This window comes from Rhopalosiphum padi, chromosome 1, assembly GCF_020882245.1.
Source record: "Rhopalosiphum padi isolate XX-2018 chromosome 1, ASM2088224v1, whole genome shotgun sequence".
Lineage (NCBI taxonomy): Eukaryota > Metazoa > Arthropoda > Insecta > Hemiptera > Aphididae > Rhopalosiphum > Rhopalosiphum padi.
This window is the reverse complement of record NC_083597.1, coordinates 46,525,150-46,548,637: the sequence shown is the minus strand read 5'-3', so window position 1 is coordinate 46,548,637 and position 23,488 is coordinate 46,525,150. Positions and strand designations below refer to the sequence as shown.

At 34.6% G+C, this 23,488-nt stretch overlaps 1 protein-coding gene across 2 annotated transcripts in view; it reads left to right on the top strand.

The window, feature by feature from the left end:
• The window catches only part of LOC132927588 (uncharacterized), a 71,835-nt gene that overhangs the window by 10,775 nt on the left and 37,572 nt on the right, over positions 1–23,488 (top strand). Inside the window, exon 2 of one of the 2 annotated variants that reach the window (XM_060992155.1) lies at positions 6,417–6,486. In XM_060992155.1, coding sequence (XP_060848138.1) covers positions 6,439–6,486 — 48 coding nt within the window. In that variant the 5' untranslated portion in view covers positions 6,417–6,438. Of the gene's footprint in view, positions 1–6,416; positions 6,487–19,179; positions 19,386–23,488 lie in introns of those variants that run through there. The other variant, XM_060992148.1, reaches the window with a different exon arrangement.

Below are 23,488 nucleotides of genomic sequence, written 5' to 3'. Positions count from 1 at the left end.
TTAATATCGTTACATTTTTCATATTGTTTGAATTTTTTGGTTGTTTCATGTGTGTTTAAAATAATTCTAAAAGTTAAAAAAGGTTAATTTGTAACGAAAAGTTTGGTGAAGATCATTAAAAAAAATATTCCAAGTACATAATGGAAACGTCTCAAACCGTACGTCGGTCGCTCCTTCCGCAGTAGCTTATTATTACCGATATCGATAGTTTTACTCAGATTCTGTTATAAACATACTGATATACGTAGTTAGATCGTTTAAAAGTAATAGTTTCGAGTCTACATAGGCTAGAAAATCCACGAGTTGTTTACGATAACTACGGCCGGTATACGATTTCCGTGGTTTATTATTATTACTGCCGGTGATTGAACCCACGACTCGTAAACCCTCTTTGCGAATATGTATAACAATAACAACCACGCGTGAAATGTCATATGTGATATTATTCTATTTTATTGTCGTACGCATTATATTTTATTTTTTTTTACATACAATGTGCCATGTGCAGCTAACACGTAGGCGTACAGAATATCGTAAATCGAGCGCGAATGAAATGTGCCGGTCGGCTTCAATCCCGTCACATATTATTATTATAATATTATCGTCATACACCTATATAATAGGTAAACTAACTATTGAAGTTACCGGTAGCCGGTAGGTATAGATATAGAAATATTAGTTTTTCGCGTTGTTGTATTATATAGGTATATATTTAGAACGCGGAGGAAAAAACGCGGCGGCGGCGGAAAAAGAGAGAGAAATGCGCGTGGGGAAGTTGAGTAAAAAAAAAAAAGTCGTTCCGTGGGGGCATTGTGATGAAAGCCGTTTGTTTGGTAGAGAACAGGCTACCGTCGGGTGAAAAAAAATATAAGAAAAAACAAAACAAAACAAAACTGGCGTGATGACACTCGGCAGCGGCGGCGCGCGGCGTCATGATTTAAGACTCGGCCGCGTCGCCGCGCAAGTGCGTATAGCGTTAATATTTATAATACGCGTTCGAACGTCACACAAAGGGCGATTGTGCGTGTGTGTATAAGTCTCCATGTATATTACAATAATATATAATATACGCTGGTAGGTACGTGCGGAGAAAAACACGGGAGACGATTAAAATCTTTCTCCCGGTTTGTTTTATATTATATCTACTAATATTATTGGCTCTCGTAACCCGGTACAGCGGCGGCAGCATCATCAGCATATATAGCACCCTGCCAACAAACACACACACACACACACATACATACATACACACATGCGATGGTATCGCAGTCGGTTACAAACGCGTATAAATATAATAATATATAATATTTTTTTAATACGCGCACACTGCACGGGGGCGAGAGCGTATACCTACCTATATAGAAAAGATTCTTCTTTGGTACATATATACAATGATAATAATAATAATAATAATAATAATAATAATAATACTGTTAAAGTGTCTCGTATAAGCAGGAAAACTCGTTGTCTAGTTGAATTATTATAGGTTCACAGGCAGGTATAAGTAGGTAGGTATACTCGATCGCTGTGAAAATGAATTTGAGCAAACGATGACGACGACGCACTAATGACTTCATGACTATATATATATAACTATCGCCACTGTCGTTATAATATGCGGTATATACCGTTTGAACCTACGACAATGAAAAGTTAAGACCAGTACACTTTTCGATTGTTGTTTATTTTATTTTATTTTTTATACGTTAACAAAACGGACATAACTTATTATCCAAAGTTTTTTTCTCACTAAACGGATATTTTTTTTCTCGTCGTTCTTCGTATAGTACAAAAGTATATGGTATATGTGATTATGTGAAGCTGTGGCAATGACAACAAGATTTGTACAAAATGGCATTTCTTCACTCATTTAATTGTTGCAAAAGGTAATGAATAGCTGCAGAAAATGATCGCGTGCACAATTATTTATAAAAATAACTCACACGAAGCCACTAACAACGCATATCGATGTTCGAGTACATAATGTAATAAAGGACGTTATGAAATATGATGAAGATTTTTCGTTGACACAAAATTAATTACATTACAAAGTTAAATTATAACACGAAACCACGAAGGCAAGTTTTTTTTAATGGTTTTAGTAGTTTTAGTCTCGCATTATTAATGTCACGTCGGACTAAGTATCAAAACATATAAAATTAAGTTTTGTTATTATTTAAGGAAAGATTTATCGTTTCAGATTGAAAAGATAAAAAACTCATCCGAAAATTAAACAGAAACTATTTATTTTACGTTCTATATCGGCCTTATTATTTATAATAATCTGTATAGAGTTCTGCATTATTTGACCTCGGGGCGTACGTATATAACTAAAATTAAAAAAAATATTTATTGTGTCAGTATGAAATAGTAGTTGCTTATTTTAAACCGACGTTTGTTTAAATTTATAACTATGATTGTCGTTCATACACGGACTACACGTATCTTACGATGTATAGATCCATGGTAGGTATTACGCGTACTACGGATATATATATATATATATATATATATATATATATAGGTATGTTTAAAATAATAATTAAGCAATTTATTTTATTTCTTCACGGGCTTGTTATGATAAAACCAACATGTAACGTGGACTCATATCACTTACCTTTAACTATCGCACCTATTTCACAACCTAACAGACCGTCGCATTTTGTAAATGATAAACTTTATAGTCGGAGCGGTGTGATATCAAATATTTTCATATACCTATTATATTGTTCACGTCTTATATAATTCAATCACCCAAAGTAAGTATTGTATAAGAATCACTTTTATAAAAATATGAAATATTAAATATTCTGATTTAAATCCGTGGATATGGAATGATTGCGTGCATAATGCTGTAATACGGAGTGTTGCAGCAGGTCTTCAGTCTGGCGACATGGTGGACGTTGACGTGTATAATAATCCTCACTTTTTTTGTCTCACGAAATTTGAAACACCCTTTATGACCGCCGCGGGAATATACGGACGAGCGGGAAATCGTCGTCACTATATACATAATATGTAGGACGTAGGTGTATAGTATATGAAGTATACAGATGTTATTATATATCGTATAAATAGGTACCAGGAGTGTCGTAATATAAGTATTATATTTCTAGTTTGGCTACTGCACATTATATTATCATATAATAAGGATTAAGGACGTTGTCGACGAAATACACTTTTAATAACTTAATATTATTACACCTATCTCTTTAATAATATTATCTATGTATAGAATATATTAAACGTGATTTAATGCGTTTGAAAAGAGTGTCAGAAATGTATGTAGACAATTCGTGTCGTCTTCAATAATATTGTCTATTGTCTTAACAAATACCTAAATAATGGTTGATATATAATAATAAATAATAACTATATACCATTACGACTTTATATTTATTATTTCGTAGTCGATATTGTAACGAAAACGCAGTAATTGAGTACTTTGGTAAAAGAATAGACGCACACTGTCGTCGTGACTTCAAACAATTATTTATTATGTTCTTAGCACTCAATCAAAATATTAATATTTAATTTAATGATTTAGCGTATTTGTATACTCGATGCAGTAAAATCGAATTAAAAGAGTACGTATAAGGTATAACGACCATATAGGAATGTAGGCAGTTTATTACAGTACTTAAAGAAACGCGTAAATATAATAGCGAGTGGCATAGAATTCGACGGAAAATCTTCCAATTTTCTTCAATGCACTTCTCTGATCTCGTCCATGTACTGACTGGCAAATTGTATTACACAGATACACACTGACACTTTATTATTACAATGATTGTAATAATAAGGTGTCAGTAATCGCAATTTCATATTATTTTAATAGATATTTTAGGTTTGATGTTTTCAGAAATATATAAAAATTGGTCCATATTGTAACTTTTCGAATCATAATAAAGTTACTATTTTTAATTTGTTTGATTTTGGCTGATAAAAATGTCTTCAGAGTTGATATAATATTCTTTCATATTATTATGAAATAATAAGTGATATTATATCACTGATCCATAAAATAATCGACTACTGAAATAGTTTTTGTATTCATTTTTCAGGAAGGTGATGCGTCACTCATCCACTTGGCACTTGCATCCCTTCCCAAACCACGCGTCCCCGGGTCTACCCTATCTAAGGGAGTTAGACGTCAGTTGTGTACGGTGTCGGCGTGTTGCATTATATATTATACCACATATAATATACATATACATACAACATAAATGGAAAGAGATGTATTTTATCCGTTACCTACGCATATTGTTCATGTCGAGTAGACGTCGCACGCGACCGTTTTCTTTTTATTTCCGTTTCCTGCTCGCTGTAAATAATACATATAATATATGTGTATATAATATATATATATATATACATATAAATATAGTGAGACGCAAGCGAACGGATCTAGCTGTGTGATTTATATGAATTTGCTCGGATTTCCCAGTATTTTCTTGTATATAAATCGGGATAGAGTATGTGGGGGAGAGAGCATTAGACTTCGTGTATTATGCGATTCGTTACCCGCCGTATTACGGTCGCGTGCGTTTTGTTGTCGACGTGCCTCGCAGCTGTGGTAATTGCACTGCGTCGGCCGAAATATCCGAGACTTCTTCGCGGTTTTCGTAGAGCAGCCTACGGTTATATGTCGGCTATATGTCTACGGTTAGTAAGCAGTACAGGCCACGAGCCGATTATTTTGATTACACCGTTATAATATATTATATAGGGAACGACTAGAAGTGACTTGCATTAGTGGAAAAGCTTTATTTTTCCAAGAAGAACAAGCACATGTAGCAAATATTTCGCAGTATATTTTATCACGCGGAATACTGTATAATAAACAATGTATATATTGTTATTTAATGTACAATTAGAATAATTCCCTATGATCCAATGTACGATATTGAGGTAACTTTTAAGATCGACACATTATTTTAGATTTTGAGTGATACGATGAATAATTGAATATATATTAGTTTTACAACGAATTGTTGTTTTTTTGTGTTTGAAAACAACTTTTTATACAGAAAAAATGTTTTAATCTTTTATACTTGCTATCTTCTGATACTAAATTGGATCTAGTTTGTACAGTTGGAAGTTAATACCAAAAATCTTCCTATTATACTTTTAAACATAATCGATAAAAACAAAAACAAAGACTCGACAGGGGACACAATAATAGTAGTAATAGTTGACAGTAGTAGTAGTAGTAGTAGTAGATACCTATATATATATATATATATATATATATATATATATTGTAATACATGTATAGGTATATTATATATACATAGCAATCAATTACTGTAATAATGTAATTGTTATAGGTAGTTATTTACGCCTACATATATTATATACATTCACACAATATTGTCTTACGACGAGATTTTTAGACGGCGTCGGTGAAATCGAGGAAAATACGGCGATTAGCCCGAGACGGATTAACACGGTGGCACGCGTGCGACGTAAATAAAATAAGCGCGCGCGCTCGCGGTTGTCACGAGTGAAACCGATGTACGACGCGAAGAGAAAAATATCTCATTTTCTTATCCGCGGGGTTCCAATTCATTACACAGTACATATACACACATATATAATATACGTGCGTGTGTTCTCGTTATTATTGTTGTGTTACAACAACCTTCGGACCGGTTGATATCTTGATTGCCGCGTAAATTTATTTTCTTTGTACACGGCTACGTATAATATGTGCGCGCTCGTCTTTTTAGTTCTCGCACGGGCCCGGCGAAAAGGGTTCGATACGTCATAAATACTCTTAATAATATTATGTAAACATAAAAACATACACACATACAGTTTAGAGCCATATTTACAAGGGGGGGGGGGAGAAATTTTATCTTTCCCTTGGTCTACTTTTATGTATTAATAATACTATTAATAATATTATGATAGGATATGTTACACCCAACAATTGAACAATGATTGCTTGGTCAAAATTATTAAAAAAAAACAACATTTATTTATGAAATAATAATTGAGTTCGATATTTTAAGCATTTGTATTGAATTATATAACTTTTATGGATTCGATGTAAACTTATTGATACTCCAGATATCAACAAAGTTTCAAGTGCCTTATTATTTTTAAGTATCTACCCATTTAAAATACGCTCCGAAGACATCACACAGGTACTTTAGTTCTTATGAGTAAATTAGTTAATCAGTATATCGCCAATTTACTAAAACAAACATAGCACATCTCGGGACTCGGGTCATCTCGCCACCACGGTGTCGTAGGTTAGGCAATATTAATTATTATACACACAGTATACGATGACGTTTTCTTTATACGAGTACAGACATTATACTTTTCCGACATATACTGTACGTCTGTACGCTATTATTTTTTGTTTTTTCTCATACTCACGATTTCATTTTTTTTGTTTTTTATAGGCTCTGGGATCGAAATCGTCTGATGCTTCTGCCAACAAATGTTTTAGCCGATGAAAATTATGTAACCGAGGTAAGTCGACTATATATTTAAATATTTTGATTATGTTACAATAATATGATATAAGTTTACAATATAAATATTCGCGGAATACTTAATACAGAATTATTTCAAAAACTTTTGCTATCGAAGTACGGGGCTTTATTTTTGATATGAGAAATAATTTTAATTAACGTGATTCATAAATACATTAAACATTAGTCATCAATAATTATCATTAAAAATGTTTGTTGTCATCTATAAAACACGTATAGTAAGAACGAAAGAGATGTATAACATAATATTAAACTGAGCTGCAGAAAGGACGTCGCAATTAAGGCATGTTTGAACTCAGTACGCCGCCGGTTTTAAATTCTAGGAATAGACGTTAAGACAAATACAAATCCGCACTGTGTCCATAATGGTCATTCGTGATGAATATTAAATGAGCTGTCTATTGGCGGTTTCCAATGACATTATTAGTATAGGTAAACGTCCTTGGATCTTGATGGAGGTTGAACAAATACACGCGGGAGAAACGTCGGGAGCATTTTCAAACGTTTACTCTGTGCAAGACATCATTCAATGTTTTAATTAGAAATTATTTTTTGACAGCCGATTTAAATTAAACAGCTGGGCCAGTGCCAATATTTAGTAGGTTAAATACGACACTAATAGGGGCGTGGTTGTACTTTTTGATATATCCACATGCACGCTCCCCAAACCCCAACGTGAAGGTACAATGCACATAATATTATAATATTATTATGTTTAGTTGCGTGATATATAATGAAGTTATGCGAGCGTATCTACACCAGGTGAAAACAATATAATATAAATATATACTAAAACAGCATTTTTTCCGTTACATAATAATACGAGAGTATATAATTTCATAATAATATTTATTTAATAGTTATTAAACGCTATGCATATTATTCTTATGTGCACCGTCGCGCATGCAAATCTACCTGGTGAGTAAAAATTATTACTTGCACTCAACTGCAGTCGTCTGGGTTCAGGTAGTTGGATTATAAATCCGGACAAATTTACCTTCTTCTGCAGCATATACTTCGACAACATCACGGTTATTTTAATAGTCGTCACTGGAGTATATATCATGTGCTTACTAGTTACCGAAGAATCATTAATCATATAATAATATCTTCGTCCTATTGAGTGAGTTTAACCTGCAGTAGTAGTATGACACTACAATCGCTCAAAATAGGGATTAATCAAATACCTATATCCTTACACGCGCATTGTATATAATACTATGGGCTATATTATAGTGATACATGGCGGGGGGATTATTTTGAGACAACAGTCTGTAAATACTGTCAATTGTCATGGTTAATCTCTTAACAATACAAGTTCACTTACAATAGTTAAATTAAGTTAGTATAGACAGTAACTCACCCATCCACCCACCCATCAAAAAATATAGCTGCATGTCCAGAAATCTTTTTAGAATAATCGTTGACATATTTTTTTTGTAATTATTTTTATTTCTATTTCTTGTAGATGTATACTTTAACTATTTATACTGTTTTTTTTTTTTTTTTTTTTTTATAAAAATACTGTCAAACATTTTATGTTTTCTAGCAAGGGATGTTTCTAATAAATATTTTAATAATTTTAATAATATATAAATAAGTAATAACAATACATTCTATTCATGTAGATTCTATTTATCAACTGCAACCTAATAGAAGTGATTCTTGAATATTTCGCATATTGTACTTATTTTGTCGTAGTAAAACCTTGATTTTAACTTTTCGAACTAACTCACTCGATGTCTGTTGCAAGGACCCGAACCGTAGGGGACATGACCCCGGTCCAAAGAGTTAATTCATAGTTTAAAATATAATATTTGGTTTTTTCAAATTGATATCCTTAGGTTTTAATATTTTAACTATATATATAATATATTGTTAACGTTCATGATAACAAAAAAAAGTCTATTGTAATTCATATACTTGGTTTCTCATACCTGATGGCCAACTATACAATGATAAGTGTCACTAAGATGATTGGCACGAAAAAACTTCTAATAAAAAAAGCCTTAACCATTATAATAATGACATTGTTATTGTATAGTTGAAGAATAGGATAGTCTATGGAGAGTTTGTTTTTCGTTATATTATTATTATATTATGCAGACGTCAGACAAGTGTGCATAAAGAAATTCAAGACGGGTGTATAATTTTTCTCATTATAATAATTAATAAGACATTGTATACATAATATTATATCAATCAAATTGTCTTTGACAATTTTAAATTTGCATGTACATATTTAGTTTAACTTATAATTCGATATCTTCATTGAGTATACCGTTTAAGGTAGTAGCTTTTAATCCAAATAACGATCGACATATAATAATATAATATATTTATTACATGTATAAATAATATTATATTAAATTACGTATATTTTTGATGCTGTTTAAAAAAAAGAGCAAAATGGTTTTAAATATCTTCTAAAATTCCAATGTAATAAGTGATCAAGTTTCTTTCAGCGGATATCGATGTATACCTAACACATATTTTTATATGAGACCACTTTATGAACAAAAACCTGCAATGTGTTTGCGTTTGTAACAAAATTCGCCTTAGGTTCCGACGCGTGTGTATGTACTCCCCTCGCTTAAACTTAACCGCAGTCTCGCGAGTATAAATATAGTATATACGTATACCTATTACCTATTACCTATATAATATATTAAATTATATTCACACATAAACAGATTGATCCATTTAACTATAGCTACATTAATTTTTCAAGTCAAATTTAGTATTTTTGAAAACAATGATTTTATATCAACATTTTTGAAATATTTATAACACTATAATATACTATCTTAGTTTTTTATAAAACCATTTATTAAAACAATCTATTTTTTTAAATTTTATGATCGGAAGTATAAATATTTTTTAACGTTTAGATGAGTGGTCCTTATTATATATAACTGCAAAATTTTTCGAAGAGTAACCGTCTTTTATTCAACTCGATTATAAACTTAGTATATGTACCAAAGTAGGTACTATTATCAATAAATGCAACTATTTATTTATAATGTGTTCGATATTAATGGGTACTTACTAGTTATTTATTATTATTATTATTATTATTTTTTAAGTACTATATTTCCGGTCATAAAATTAAAAATATAGTTTGTCTCTGTAAAATCTAAAAAAATAACACTGACAAATTAGTGAAAATATATAGTACCTATTATAAATACTAATAAAAAAAGAATATTTTTTAAATATAGCTAGTTAAACGGATCACTCCGCTCGTACATATACGGCTGTTATAATGTTAAACGTTTTGGCGGGCATAATAACTCAAAATTGCGATTTTCGAGTGCGTTGTATGTTTAACATGCACGTCACTCGAGTGGGGACGCGACGCCACGATGACGACGGGGTCGCTCATCACTCGGGGGAATTATAGCGATCCGACGTTTTATCCCAATCGATATCAAACAACCGCGGCGGCGGAGGCAATGCTCGAGCACATAATATACAACGTAGTAATAATAATAATAATAATAATAATAATAATAATACCGACGAGGGTCTCAATCGAGTGTATGTACCTATGTGTGTTATTTCTTTTGTCCGACATTACAAAATTTCCTGCCGTTATGACCTGCAGGTAAATCGTGTGTAGATACATACGCGGTATACACAACAAATATTATACCATACATATAGTATATATTATGTAGTATTTTAGTATTATTATTATAGGCATGGCAACAGTTCTTCGTTTATTATAACGCGTGTGTACTACAGTAATACAACTATAACGTATGGGTATAAATATATACTTGTGGCGCGCATCACACAGTCTTACGCGCGAGGCCAACGAGCCAATGAGCTGCGCGTTCTCGTATAATTTATATACACACGAGACGGATTACTTTAATATTATTATTATTATTGTGATACGTACGCGATGTCTCGGACGCGTGCACTATGCCGTGGTGTGCGTTTCTGAGAGCCGATTTTTGTTTGTATTATTCGGAGTTGTTATTTCGTCTCGTTATTCTGACACGTATAAATATAATAGAACCAGCAATGGGAAGTATTATTTAGGAAACTATAAAACTGCGCAGTCGATATGATGGACACGACCACACTGGCTGTAGTAATTCTATATTTTATAATATTATAAAATATCAAAACGATAAATATTTATCTATTTCAGTATCTATACTTACATAATACATACATATATGCCGTTTATCAATATCCAAATTTCGAACGATTTAATAGGAAAAATTACTTTATATGTAAATACCCATTAACGTGAATTTATATTTTTCGTTGTATAGTATATGTAAAACCCATACGCTGCCGTGATGCTCAAGCTGCACGCAGGGGAGCGTTCAAGTCTCCACGGGATAATTTAATGGTCGGCGGTGTTCAATTTTGTAATACAAATAGTTATAATAACACTCGTAGCAGATATGTAGTACAGCTATGTATTGTAATACATATTATATATACAAATTATACACGCGCGGGGCACAATGCGAGTTATACCTGTGCACACACGAAACGTTATTTATTTTTTTGACTGACTACGGGGGCGCAGACCTAACCGTCCATGTTTTGCGCCCTCCACGTGACCGGAGCGACGCGGGACACGACCTGTTAATTAAGACATCATTCACACGCGTGACACATATAATATACATATACGTTTCAAACCCTCCCTATAGGCAACTAATTAATCACGGAAAAGAAAACCGAATTTAGAATAATATATTATATAATAAGGTAGTAGGGGCGACACGTATTCTTTATACTTACTATAATAATATAATATACATAGTTTAAGCGTGTCGACATATTTCCGTCTGTTTGAGTCGGTTATATCAGACGCGTGGTATTACTATAACGAACATGTCCGGCCACTAATAACGCGACCCGGTGTACACGTATACTTATATATATACACACACATATATGTACCGGCAGTCGTCGTCGTTGGGTTTTCAACACATAATATTACCATAATCTCGTGACACGACACTCTTCTTTTGTGCAGGCGCGCGCGCACTAGAGAGCTCCCGTCTGCCGCCGTTTGTACATTATTATTATCATCATTATTAATATTCCGACTAGTCTAATATTATAATATTATGTACATACTCTGCCGTTTGGTGTAGGTGCCGAGATGTGTTCGATCCATGGGCCGCCGGACAGCAAATGAAGACGTGTCGGTGTCGATGATACATCATATTATTTTTCTATTCGTCGATTGTCGAATAATAATATAATATATATAATAGCGATTATTGCTGTAACATACTCGTATTCTCTTCGTACATTATGCACCGTGTCCGAATGAATATAAAATAATATTATATTATTATTGTCGTACAGCGTCGCGCAGGTGATCCGACGACAATGCGCGCTGTCGTATATTATACATGGAGGTTGGATGAGGTATATAATACATGCGTATAGGTACCAATCGAACATGCGAGTACCGTTTCTGTGGCACGCAAAGAGAAATAATGTATTATTAATATATATATACACATGTATGTCAGCGTGATTTATATGTACGAATTGTGTGCGCATTGTGCGAGCGTAACGTATAGGTATGCGCGAGTCGCGCGTTCCAGTCGAATCGTTTCCACACGAGAAGAATCTCAGAGTATACGTCTTATATACCAAAAGCGAGATACTATTATAATATAATATATTGTAGGCATTTTAATACCAGTTGTTACGTATTTGTTTATTTATTGTTCTCGATTTTTGAACATATTGCGTATTGCGATCGTATGTATACAAATACGGCTGGTACATTCTGTGGCCGGCACTTACGGATAACGGCTCGCCTGTGATCTATTTGCAATTGTAGGCGTAAGTGTATCATGGAATCGGAAATTTTCACGTTTTTTGTACAAAATTTAAACCATAAAGAACAACTATTATGACGTGTCTATATGTTTATATATATATATATCTTACATGGTTGTGTTTTCGACGATTATTCTGTTAGATTCACATAAATATACTTTATTGTTTTTTACTCTTCTCTATATTCTTGACTTCTTGAGAACCGTTCGTTAATAATAATAATATACTATATATAATATACGCAATGCTTGTAGGAAAAATACACCTCGTTTGTATATATGTATACCATATCATGCCTATGTATAAATACATATATTGCCATATCGGTGCACAGAAAGTATATTATACATTATACACATCAATTTATCATGTGTTATCCGGTTAAAACAACGTGTCGTCAGCGATTGGTACGCCTGGTGAAGATTTAGCGGCTAAGCAATACATTTTACTTGTTTACCATGCTGTAGCTATATAGCATTATATTATATCGACATTACTGTACATCTATATATATATATATATAAACATGGCTATATATAAAAGTAGTTTATTGGACGTCTCTTTGTGGTCGATAGATCAAATCTGCAGTATCACCGTATAGACTTTTTAAACTCTAAGAAGTCTAAGAGCTACGGAACAGGAAGCACTCGAATCGGGCATAAACAGTCATAAATTTACCGGCGACGTCTAAAGTCCACTGTCTGTAGCGAAGACTGGTCAAACGAAGGAGTATTAGTGGGAAGAAGAGGAAAAAAATAGTGAAGACATTAAAGTGGAAATTTACGACTCCGGGCTATCGAGTTTTCTCGGTTGGACAATTATATAGATATAATTAACTTTTGTACAAAATGTGAAATGTTTGACAAAAGTTTCAAAGTGCCAACGGTGATAGAGCGTAAAATGTATAACCTCCATATTGTATTTAAAATAAACAGTCTCGTGGGATGCATTCCTCGTGCAATTTTTGCAAACGTCAAGTATAATTTGATCGTTATTTTTTTCGAGTATAATTTACGATAAATTTTCGGACGTTGTTTCAAGTATTAGTAGCGCAGCACAACAAATCATATCATATAATAAACGTCGCTCAGTCAACACTACAGAACAATTGTATATAATGTATATTATAATATATAATAATATTAGTATGATATAACGATGAATTATAGGTGCTTATTGTCGGAAAAAGTCTGGCAAATATAAATAAAAAGTTTACTTAATAAACAAAAAAAAAACTGACCCTATTATAATAATATATATTATTATGATGGGCACTCGTCGTGGTACTCTGCACTCTGCAACATCAAAGGCTTCATTGATTTGTTTCACTTCTTTAAATATAATGATATGTATATGTACGTCTCAAGTATTCCAATGGTTTAATCAGAACTAAGTCAAGTGGGTGGTCAATATCATTTTATCACAAAGGTAAATAAGGTAAATACATAAAAATAATAATGTAAGATATAATATAATATATAAGAATACTTTATACCTACTTAATATTTCGAGTGAAAACTATCACAATGGTGCAATGTATCTAAGCATCATTAAAAAATAATGTTGTCATCATAATAATTTAACTACTTTTCTTGAACCAAATATAGACATTTATAACAGTAGCCTAAGCTAACTCGCAGAACAATGCCACTAGAACTACTGACGTAGTGACGAGAAAACTCTTAAAATTATAATTGCATTTTACTTGAGATTTAGCATTTCTATTATTATGTGATTTATAAACATTTGGTCGTGTAATGACTGAGCAATGTAAAAAAAAATATATTTCGAATTAGTTTTTCCAGATTATAATAATATTGTTAAAATAACTACCCAATATATAAAGATGCACAAGATACTTCGCTGAATCTCTCCCTTACTCATGATTACACCACTGAAGTGAACATGCATAACATGCATATCTTATTTATATATACAGTTGTTTTTGACGATTATTTTGGAGTTATATCGGATTATTCGGACCGGATAATTTGTACACGTGGGGGGAGGGGATGAAAGGAAACGGAATAATCAAGTGAAAACTCGTTATTGAACCGCGTCAGGTGTTACCTATACTACGATATAGATGAGGTTGATTGCAAGCATGCAGCCTATATATTTTGTATTATATAATATATAGGCATACGAGATGTATCTCGGAAACACGTTTATTTGTCATTATAATCACAAGAGATATTATTGCGTTTTTTTCTATAATTTATAATATATATATAATATACATCTACTGTAATTTTCTTCGGGACAATGACGCAGGGTGCTGCCAAAAAACCCGCAATAGCGTTATACTTGTTGCGCCTACCTGTACAAAGCGAAGTCGGTCGTAAATTGGACCGCGGACAAAATATATACACATATTAAAGAGAGACAATAACGTCGGTGGTTTAGCGCTGGCGGCACCCTACAGTACGTCGCGTCGACTGCGGTACTAGGAATGCCACCTGGGAGGCGAACAGGCCGACCTTCGACAGGCAGTAGACCGCCGCCATCGCCATCGCAGCAGCCGCCGCCGAGTGATGTCTTCATCAGCGCTCATCGAGAGCGCACGCCCGATCATTATTATATTATTATTATGTGTACCTATACGAATACGATCCAATCCGACATTTGGGTTATCTCTCAATATAATATGGGTACCTGCGCGTATACAACAGCAACAACAATAATACATTTAAGTGTTAAATATATAACATTACACCTCGACGGTTCTGATATATTATAATATGTGCATTGTTGCATCTTTAAATAAGTTCTGCATGGAATGAGTTAGTTTGTGTGTGTGTGTGTGTTGCACGCGACGTGGTGTTTTTAATTGAAACACTTATTGTTGTATATTAACCACATACGGTGTGTACAGACGGCGTTGTCTGAGGGGAACGAGTAATAATAATTGTCCTCGCCTGCAATCGCAACCGAAGATGTCGCGCGCGATAAGTTAATTTATATGAGTATATAATATTGTAAGTTCTGCGTACAAATTATGACCATTTAATGGATAATATATACCTGTCGACTTCTAATACGCCAAACTAATTATTATACTGACTGGCGCTGTTGATCAAACACTGCAGGTGGAAGGCAACAGACGAAAATAATAGGAACGGAAAAAAACGGTGCAACGTATACGAATGCGACGGCGTCGTTACAATTATTAGATGCCGAAAGGTCATTTTTTTTTTTGGATTTATTATACCCATACAGAGAAAAAAGTGTGCATAACCGGCCGGACGCCGCCGCCAACGGGCTCTGTCGCGATGTCCTTTTCGGGCACACAATGAGAGAGAGATGAGATTTCGCCGGTTAATTAGTCGCGTTTACTTTCCGGCGGCGGCACCCGTCGTCATCGATATACGACGACAATTTAATTTAATATACCTATACATGTACGCGCATAATACAGCTGCACTCTTCTATTTCTGGGCTGTCTGAGGAATCCGGAAATTTGCATTCGCTAATTAAACCGCGTCGACCGCATGCCGAAGCGTATACTGTAACATATACATAATCATATATTATATATAGACATAATCGGAGCGGTTTGCCAAGAGTCAACCAGAGGGGCGGCCAGAGCGATATTGAGATTGAGAGAGACAGACTGAGCGTCGTATTATAATAGAAGAAAACGTATTGTATGTTCTAAGAAAGAGGAGATAGATGTGAACGCCCGTGTGTCGCGTCTGGGCGGCCAAAACGAGGGGATTAAAATAATCCGCTGCCGCATAGCTCGTGACACCGTTGTTAACAGGCTTTCTCGATTTTTGTCCGGCGACCCGAGTTACGCGCGTACTGCACACGATCTACTTGCGCACAAATTGTCTTTTGTCTGCGCGTTGTGATACATAAATATAATAATAATTATCGTTAGATCTTCGCCTCACACGTATATTTCATGTAGTTATAATATACTCCACCTCCGGAACTACGCTGTTCTATGTAGTGGCCCGCCTTTACTCGATTCAGATTCCAAAACATATTGTGTTCGCGATAAAGCTCGTTTTCCGATCTTCGTTTGCTGCGTCACTATATAGGTACCTATGTAAAGATACTCGTGGCGCAGTTATACCATTATATTATACTACCACTATATAACGGTCACTAACCGTGTATATAACACAACTTATTATTGTATAATCATAATAATATATTGTACTGAATGTTGTGCATGTATATATTATAGTCTGCAGTATTATAGGCGTCGAAAAACGACGACGGCCGAAATAGAATTTGAGATTTTTCTTTAATTTATATACCCTCGACCCGTGTCCGTTCTCATAGATTTATTTTAATTGAAATAATGAATGAATTTCGGTCGGCTTGGAGTTCTGCCCAAAACGTAAATTACGTACATCGTCTGGGGAAAACAAATCTAATAAAATATGTCATCTTTCGAACGGCGAGTAGTTTATATAATAATTCATAATAATATTATTTGTACCACGGTAATAAACACCAATTGATTATTATTCACGCGCAACAAACCAGTATTTTGGTGGTTTTCAACAAATTTCGAATTATAATTTGTTGTCTTTGCTATTTATTTACAGTTAACTGGATTTATGTCGAAACCAATATGACCATAATAATAATATAAATTATATAATGATATTCCTGTACCTACGTTAATAACACTTTTGGAGATGAGTTACGGCGTGTGGGTAAATAATAATGTAGTACTTAGTAGTATTGTATTCCCGGTCTTCAACGTTTACCGCGAATTTGGGGAGACAGGTGTTGTCATAATTTACATTGTTATATACGTAGCATGTCTTGTTTAGCCATCGTTATTATCGTCGAGGTATAATTAAACCGCGCAGTTCAATAGTTTAACCATGTTAAAAAAAATTTTAAATGCTTCTAAACACGATACTCATAACAATTTACATCCTGTATACTTACAACTATATACGTGGGCACGATAGACCCATCAGTCTAGCGTTGATTGGATTATTAAAAAAAAAAAAAAAAATGTTATTACTCTATAGGCGCTCATCCACTAGGAAGTCAGACATTTTCGTCTGGGGTTTGGCCTTCCGATTTTTGGGCATCACACGTGCGTGATCATATGGTACATTACAGCAAAGTTTTCGTATTATTTTTATTTGAATTATTACTCATACAAGATTTAACAGTGTATAAGTTATGACTTATGAGATTCAGTTGAAATTACCGTCGGCGGTGTCGTCGCAATGTATATATAGCGATAGCAGCAGACACCGAATCAAAAGAGAGTAACATATAATAATACGAGTATAACGATTGCTGCCGACTGCGTATATTATAACTACGGGGGTGAACAGCAGGTGTTAGATATACGCGAAGAAAATAAAATATGTTGTTAACCATTATAAAGATACATTTTTTTCTTCCCGAGCGAGAGTGTGTTTATTATAATTGAGTTGTTCGGCATGCCGCAGTTAATTTCCACAAGATATATTATCTTGTATTTTACGACGCGCGTATTACTGCACTAAGGTGGTATATAAGAATTAAATAAAATAAAAAAAATTCTAACCGCACGGATTAAAATATTATTATTATTATTATTATTATTACGCGTACCGCCTAAATTATACGCGTTATACACCGACGAATTTGAAATTATTTTTCGTCTATACCCGTACCTATGTAATATGTATGTAATTTATATTATTGGTATAGGTATAACCTGCGTCGCGTATAACACCTATACACGAAGACGGCGCACACCTTTATAGCGCGATGGCGGCCGACTACCATATACTTTATGAACACGTCGTTCGCAAAACGATTATGGAAAATCACGCAACTGTGAATATCTACGTTTGATCGTCGGGGGTGCACGGTGGGGTGTGTCGTATAAATATAACGTATACGGGGTGGATATTATTATTATCGTGTACCTTCACGCGGGACAACTATTGTAATATCTCTATAAATATATATATATACGCATACGTTTCCTGCTACTCGCCGTATATTATATTATAACATATAACGTTTATATTATGCTGCTGCCGTATACCGCGTGCGTGTGATATAGCGACGACGGTGCACAATGCCGCGCGTGAAGAGGATGTGCGCGCGTGGTCTTGGCGTGTACACGTTTAACGACAAGGCGTGTATACACCGTGTTCCTTTTGGTAATATATATAATACCCATAATATGTCGTCGTCGACCGTCTGCAGTGGTGATCGTCGAGAGGGGTTCATTGTGTGCCACCATGTACGTATATTATATATATATATATATTATAAATGCGAGAACGGTTGTCGCCGAAGATCGTCACGACAGGGCGTCCTTTGATGGGTACATGCACATATTATTATATTATATATTATGGCCATTGGACTTATATATATATATAAAGATATATTATATATATATTATATACACGCCGGTGCGCACAATGTGCGGCTGCTGCTGTGTAAGGCATAGCGACGATGACGATTTTTTTCTTCTGTGGTAGCCAACCCTCTTGGGCCAACCCCGTCGTAAATCGGATTACGCCGCCGCCGCATTGTCCGAAAATAACCGATGTACCGCGGTTTTATTGACCGAAATCGTTCACCGCAGCACAGTTTCGGACATTATTTTTACGCTTTCGTGTATACCGATTTATTCCACAGCGATAGAGTTGAAGAGAAAAAAAAAGACGACCAGGTCCTCTGCAGACGCGTTCCTTTTGTCTTGTTTCACTTCTTAACCACCCTGAAGCGTGGACCGCAAACGGCAATCGCTCTTCTCTCACACAATGAACATAATACACATGTATAACATATTTATATTTTATTGTATACAATATGTATACTATATATACTTCTACACCTCGCATCGAATCTGCAGTAGCCGACCGGCGATCGCCGAGACAAGACGTAACTGTGCCGCTACCGTAGCGGTCGCACTATATAGTTTAATGCTGATACGTACATATAAATCCTAATCTGTCGCCGATGTTGTTGTTCGTCGTGTCGGTTTTGAAAAAGTTTTTCGGTTTAAGACACTATAATATTTTATTATCGCGCGACACATGGACGCTTATATTTATGGTAAGTGAAAAATAATTAAAACAATAATTTCATTATATTATATCATGTTGTACCTACACATAATTATACAGCGTCTGGCTAAACAGGTCGATTATATTCTATGTGATTAAAGCAATAATTATTATACGATTGTGTTTTATAACATTTTTGTCGATGCGCTTTCGGCTATTCACATTTTTCTTATTTGTTACAACATATTATTCATTTAAGTATAAAGTATAAATATAATATATAAAGGTACCTACTCTATATATTCGAACATTTACTTCAAAGCAAATTGTTTAATGTTTTATTATACCTAGTCCCGATCTAATTATCAAACTGGGTTCGAATAAATCCATTAAACTGCCCACATTTGGATAGACTATTTTTATTAGTATTACATTATTGATGGAGTGGTTGAATTTGAATTTGCTTGGAGTCGTTAAATTCGGTACATTTTATACTGCACTACTGCACTACTACAGTATATACGAACTAATAGTGATAAAGGTTTGACGATAAATCTGTCATGTATGATAATTTACCTGCTGAATATTTATCGAAATCTAATTTAAAGATACCTCCATATATAATATTACCTACGTATATATATATATATATATTTATATATAATATATATTATTACTAATACACAGGAATCATTTCATTTAGTAATATAATAATAATAAAAAAAAATTGATAAAAAATACAAATATTTTATTTTTTTTTAAACATTTTTTCCCAACCCACTGTGCACCGGTTACAAGCAATATAAATTATCGAACTTGTTTTTTCTTCTTTTCTTCTGAAACTGTACGGAGCTCACACACACATACTTAGGTACGTTGTTTGTTGAAGAACGGGAGAGAATCGGTTAGGACCGCGAAACAAGGTCGCGTGACAGTGCACGTATATATAATAATGTTCACAGGAAAATATGGCCTACACGGCTTGTATTTTGTTTTTTTCAACTATATATATAATTTAATTTTTTCTATCACTGGTACGACCGGTCGAATAAATCACTATATTTGTGCTTTGGTGCCCACTGATTGCGCCTTATGTACGAGCGCTCGCGCGCACGCGCGTGTGTATGTGCTTCGATTGCGAGCTCTATTACAAGTGATTTATTGAACGAAATAATAGTAACACGAAAGGTATATATCTCACGAAATTTCCTCAACCGCGCGTACACGCCTTATAGGTTGTTTTTACTCCTCAGGTATTATATGTACACATACATATATTATGTATTGTGTATATATTATATACGATATAGTCGTTGGCTCGCGCAATCGCGTTTTATTATCTCTCGTTTAATTTATTATTGTTTGAAAAAAAAAAACCTTCTTTAATTGGCGGATCTCTCATCCCATGACTCCAGCGGCGTGACGAGTGTATACATTATATATGTATAATATATATATATATACATGCTTACATATTATACACGTTGCAGGACGGCGGTTAATTGGTCCGTTATACGTCGGTGTGCGCGCGTCTGTGCAGTTCGTGTGTGAACTGTGCTCGGTGACTTGAATACGTCACCAAATTATCGTGTTCGTTCAGACTCTATACTATAGAGGTACACCCATATTAATAATATTACGCAATGATAATATACCTGTATTATAATATAAATGCATGATATGTCTGTCGGTAAATGTTATATGGCATATTATCATGGCATTATACGATGACGAAGACGACTATATATAATATTATCGCGGTGCGATGAGGCTTGAGGGGAACCACTGGACCGACAGAGTTAATGATGACATTACCGCGCGCCGAATCGTGACTGCAGTATACGAGAAGAATATATCGTATCTCGGGCGTACCGTGTATATATATATATATTTATAATATAATATTGTAGAGGTGGTTTGGGGCCGAACCGATACTCTGTGTTCTTCGTCTCCTCTAGTGCAGCTGCAACAATTCGTGGTGGAATGGCCCCGCCGCCGGTCTATTGAGATTGCTATATACCTACGTGTTCCTTTCAACGTTGTAACACCAATTTTCTCGTTTAATATAACCGCGCGAGAGCATGATCTTCCCTCCCCCTGGCGTATAGCGCGCGCGGGCGTGTGTGTGTGTATACATTGTACATATATATACACACACACTCTTCCCGAACGATGACCGTTGGGGGAGGGGGTGAAGGTGGCTTAAGATAGTATGTATATGTATTTTGTTTTTATTTATTTTTTTTTACGCGTGTAAGTATATATATTATACTTCCAAACAAAAGGCCGCCTCCGGTCGTCCGCTTGCTCCACTGACTGGTGGAGGGGGATCGAGGAACGATGAAGACATTAAAAAACCATCAGACCGCGAAGCGCGCACCGAAAATCCGTTTTTATCGGGTTGATTACACAAACACAATATAAATTGTGAGGAACTGCGGCTGCGGCGGCGGCATAATTACTTGTTTGGTGCGCAGTGTTTATACCCCACGGTACGCGCTCCGCCGCGCACAATATAATATATAATAAAATAATGTATAAATATTACATACACTGAAAGTTACATAGTATATAATATATATTGTACACCGTGAATACCAAATCGTACAATAATATCTATATATACGAGAGAGATGCACGTCGATACCCGCCGAGAGTGTTTACGGAAGCGTAACCCCGAACAGTATATATACTGTTATCGTGTATATTATATTATATTATATTTGTCGGGGTCTTTACGAGAGCCGCCGCCGCCGCAGAAAACGCTACCGGCATTTATAGAAATTGGTACCAGCTTATATGTTATATTATATGTGCATACAATAGGTATGAGGTACCCATAATACATACTTGAAACAAGCATTTTCTTTGCGTGACATGAACCGCAACGTCGCGTTTCCCGCGCGCACAGCACATATACACGTTAAATATAATATAAGGTATATGCATCTATGTACCTATGTATATTATACGAACTCTCCTCAGTCCTATATCACATCGTCGACTGCAGCAGCTGGCCCTTTCCCCTAGCTGCGGTCGCGGCGCTCTCTTTTTTACGGTCTTCTCATCGTGTCTTACCCTCAATTAAAGGCATTATCCGTGCACGACGTTTGTGCGTACTTATTTATATATATATATCTATATAACGTACTGGTTTCGAAAATGTATCTTATACCTATGTATTACAACGCGCGGCCATTATTATCTATATAGGTACTTGCGGCGATCATAATATTATTATTATTACCGTCGTAGTTGTTGTTGATGTTGTGGCAGTGTATATTATATATCCTCCATCTTTACCGGATAATTTCTTCCCACCGCCGATGAAATAATAATACCATATAATCCTTATACATTATAGCGTTTCGATATACGTATTTCGATATCGTACATTTTCTCCCCTCGCCTCATCTCACCACATCATCTTGACGCCAGCATACCATACAGTTTTATCTTCGAGTAATACATATTATATATATATAGATAGGTAATAAGTATATACTATACGGTGAAGAGAATTAAAAACGAAATCGTTGCAAGTGGTTGCTCATTGTTGATTTTAATGATTAGGTAATTTTAAAGAATTAGTTCAGAACATCAAAAACTAAACAATTGTGATTAGTTCAAGTGTACGAAATTTGATTTGCACGAACCAACTGAGATATCGTCAGGAGAGAATATTATCTACGGTGCAGTTTTTATTTTTTTGATGACTAAAAAATTGTAGATACTCATAATAAAGTAAGATACAAACACTCGTTTTGCTAAATTATATTATACCTAGCTAAATAACAGGTATTTACAATGGTTAGTGTGATTGGTTCGTGTATATTGAAAGTTCTTTAACACAATCATCAATTATAAAAATTAAAAAAAGCATCTTTAGATTAAACGATCTAATCTTTGTTTGAAAAAACACGGGTACAAATATAATACATTATATTCATTCCAATAACTATCTTATCGCGTGCGTTCAAATCCTAATTAATAGTTTGTATGAGTATAGGTAGGTACTCACCTAACCCAATAATTCGCGCAAACACGTGCGAATGGCCGAGGACGTCCGACGTTTCAGTAGCCTAGGGCACATCGTCGTACATAATAATGTTATAATATAATAATGTTCTATCGAAATGTTTGTTCGCGTTC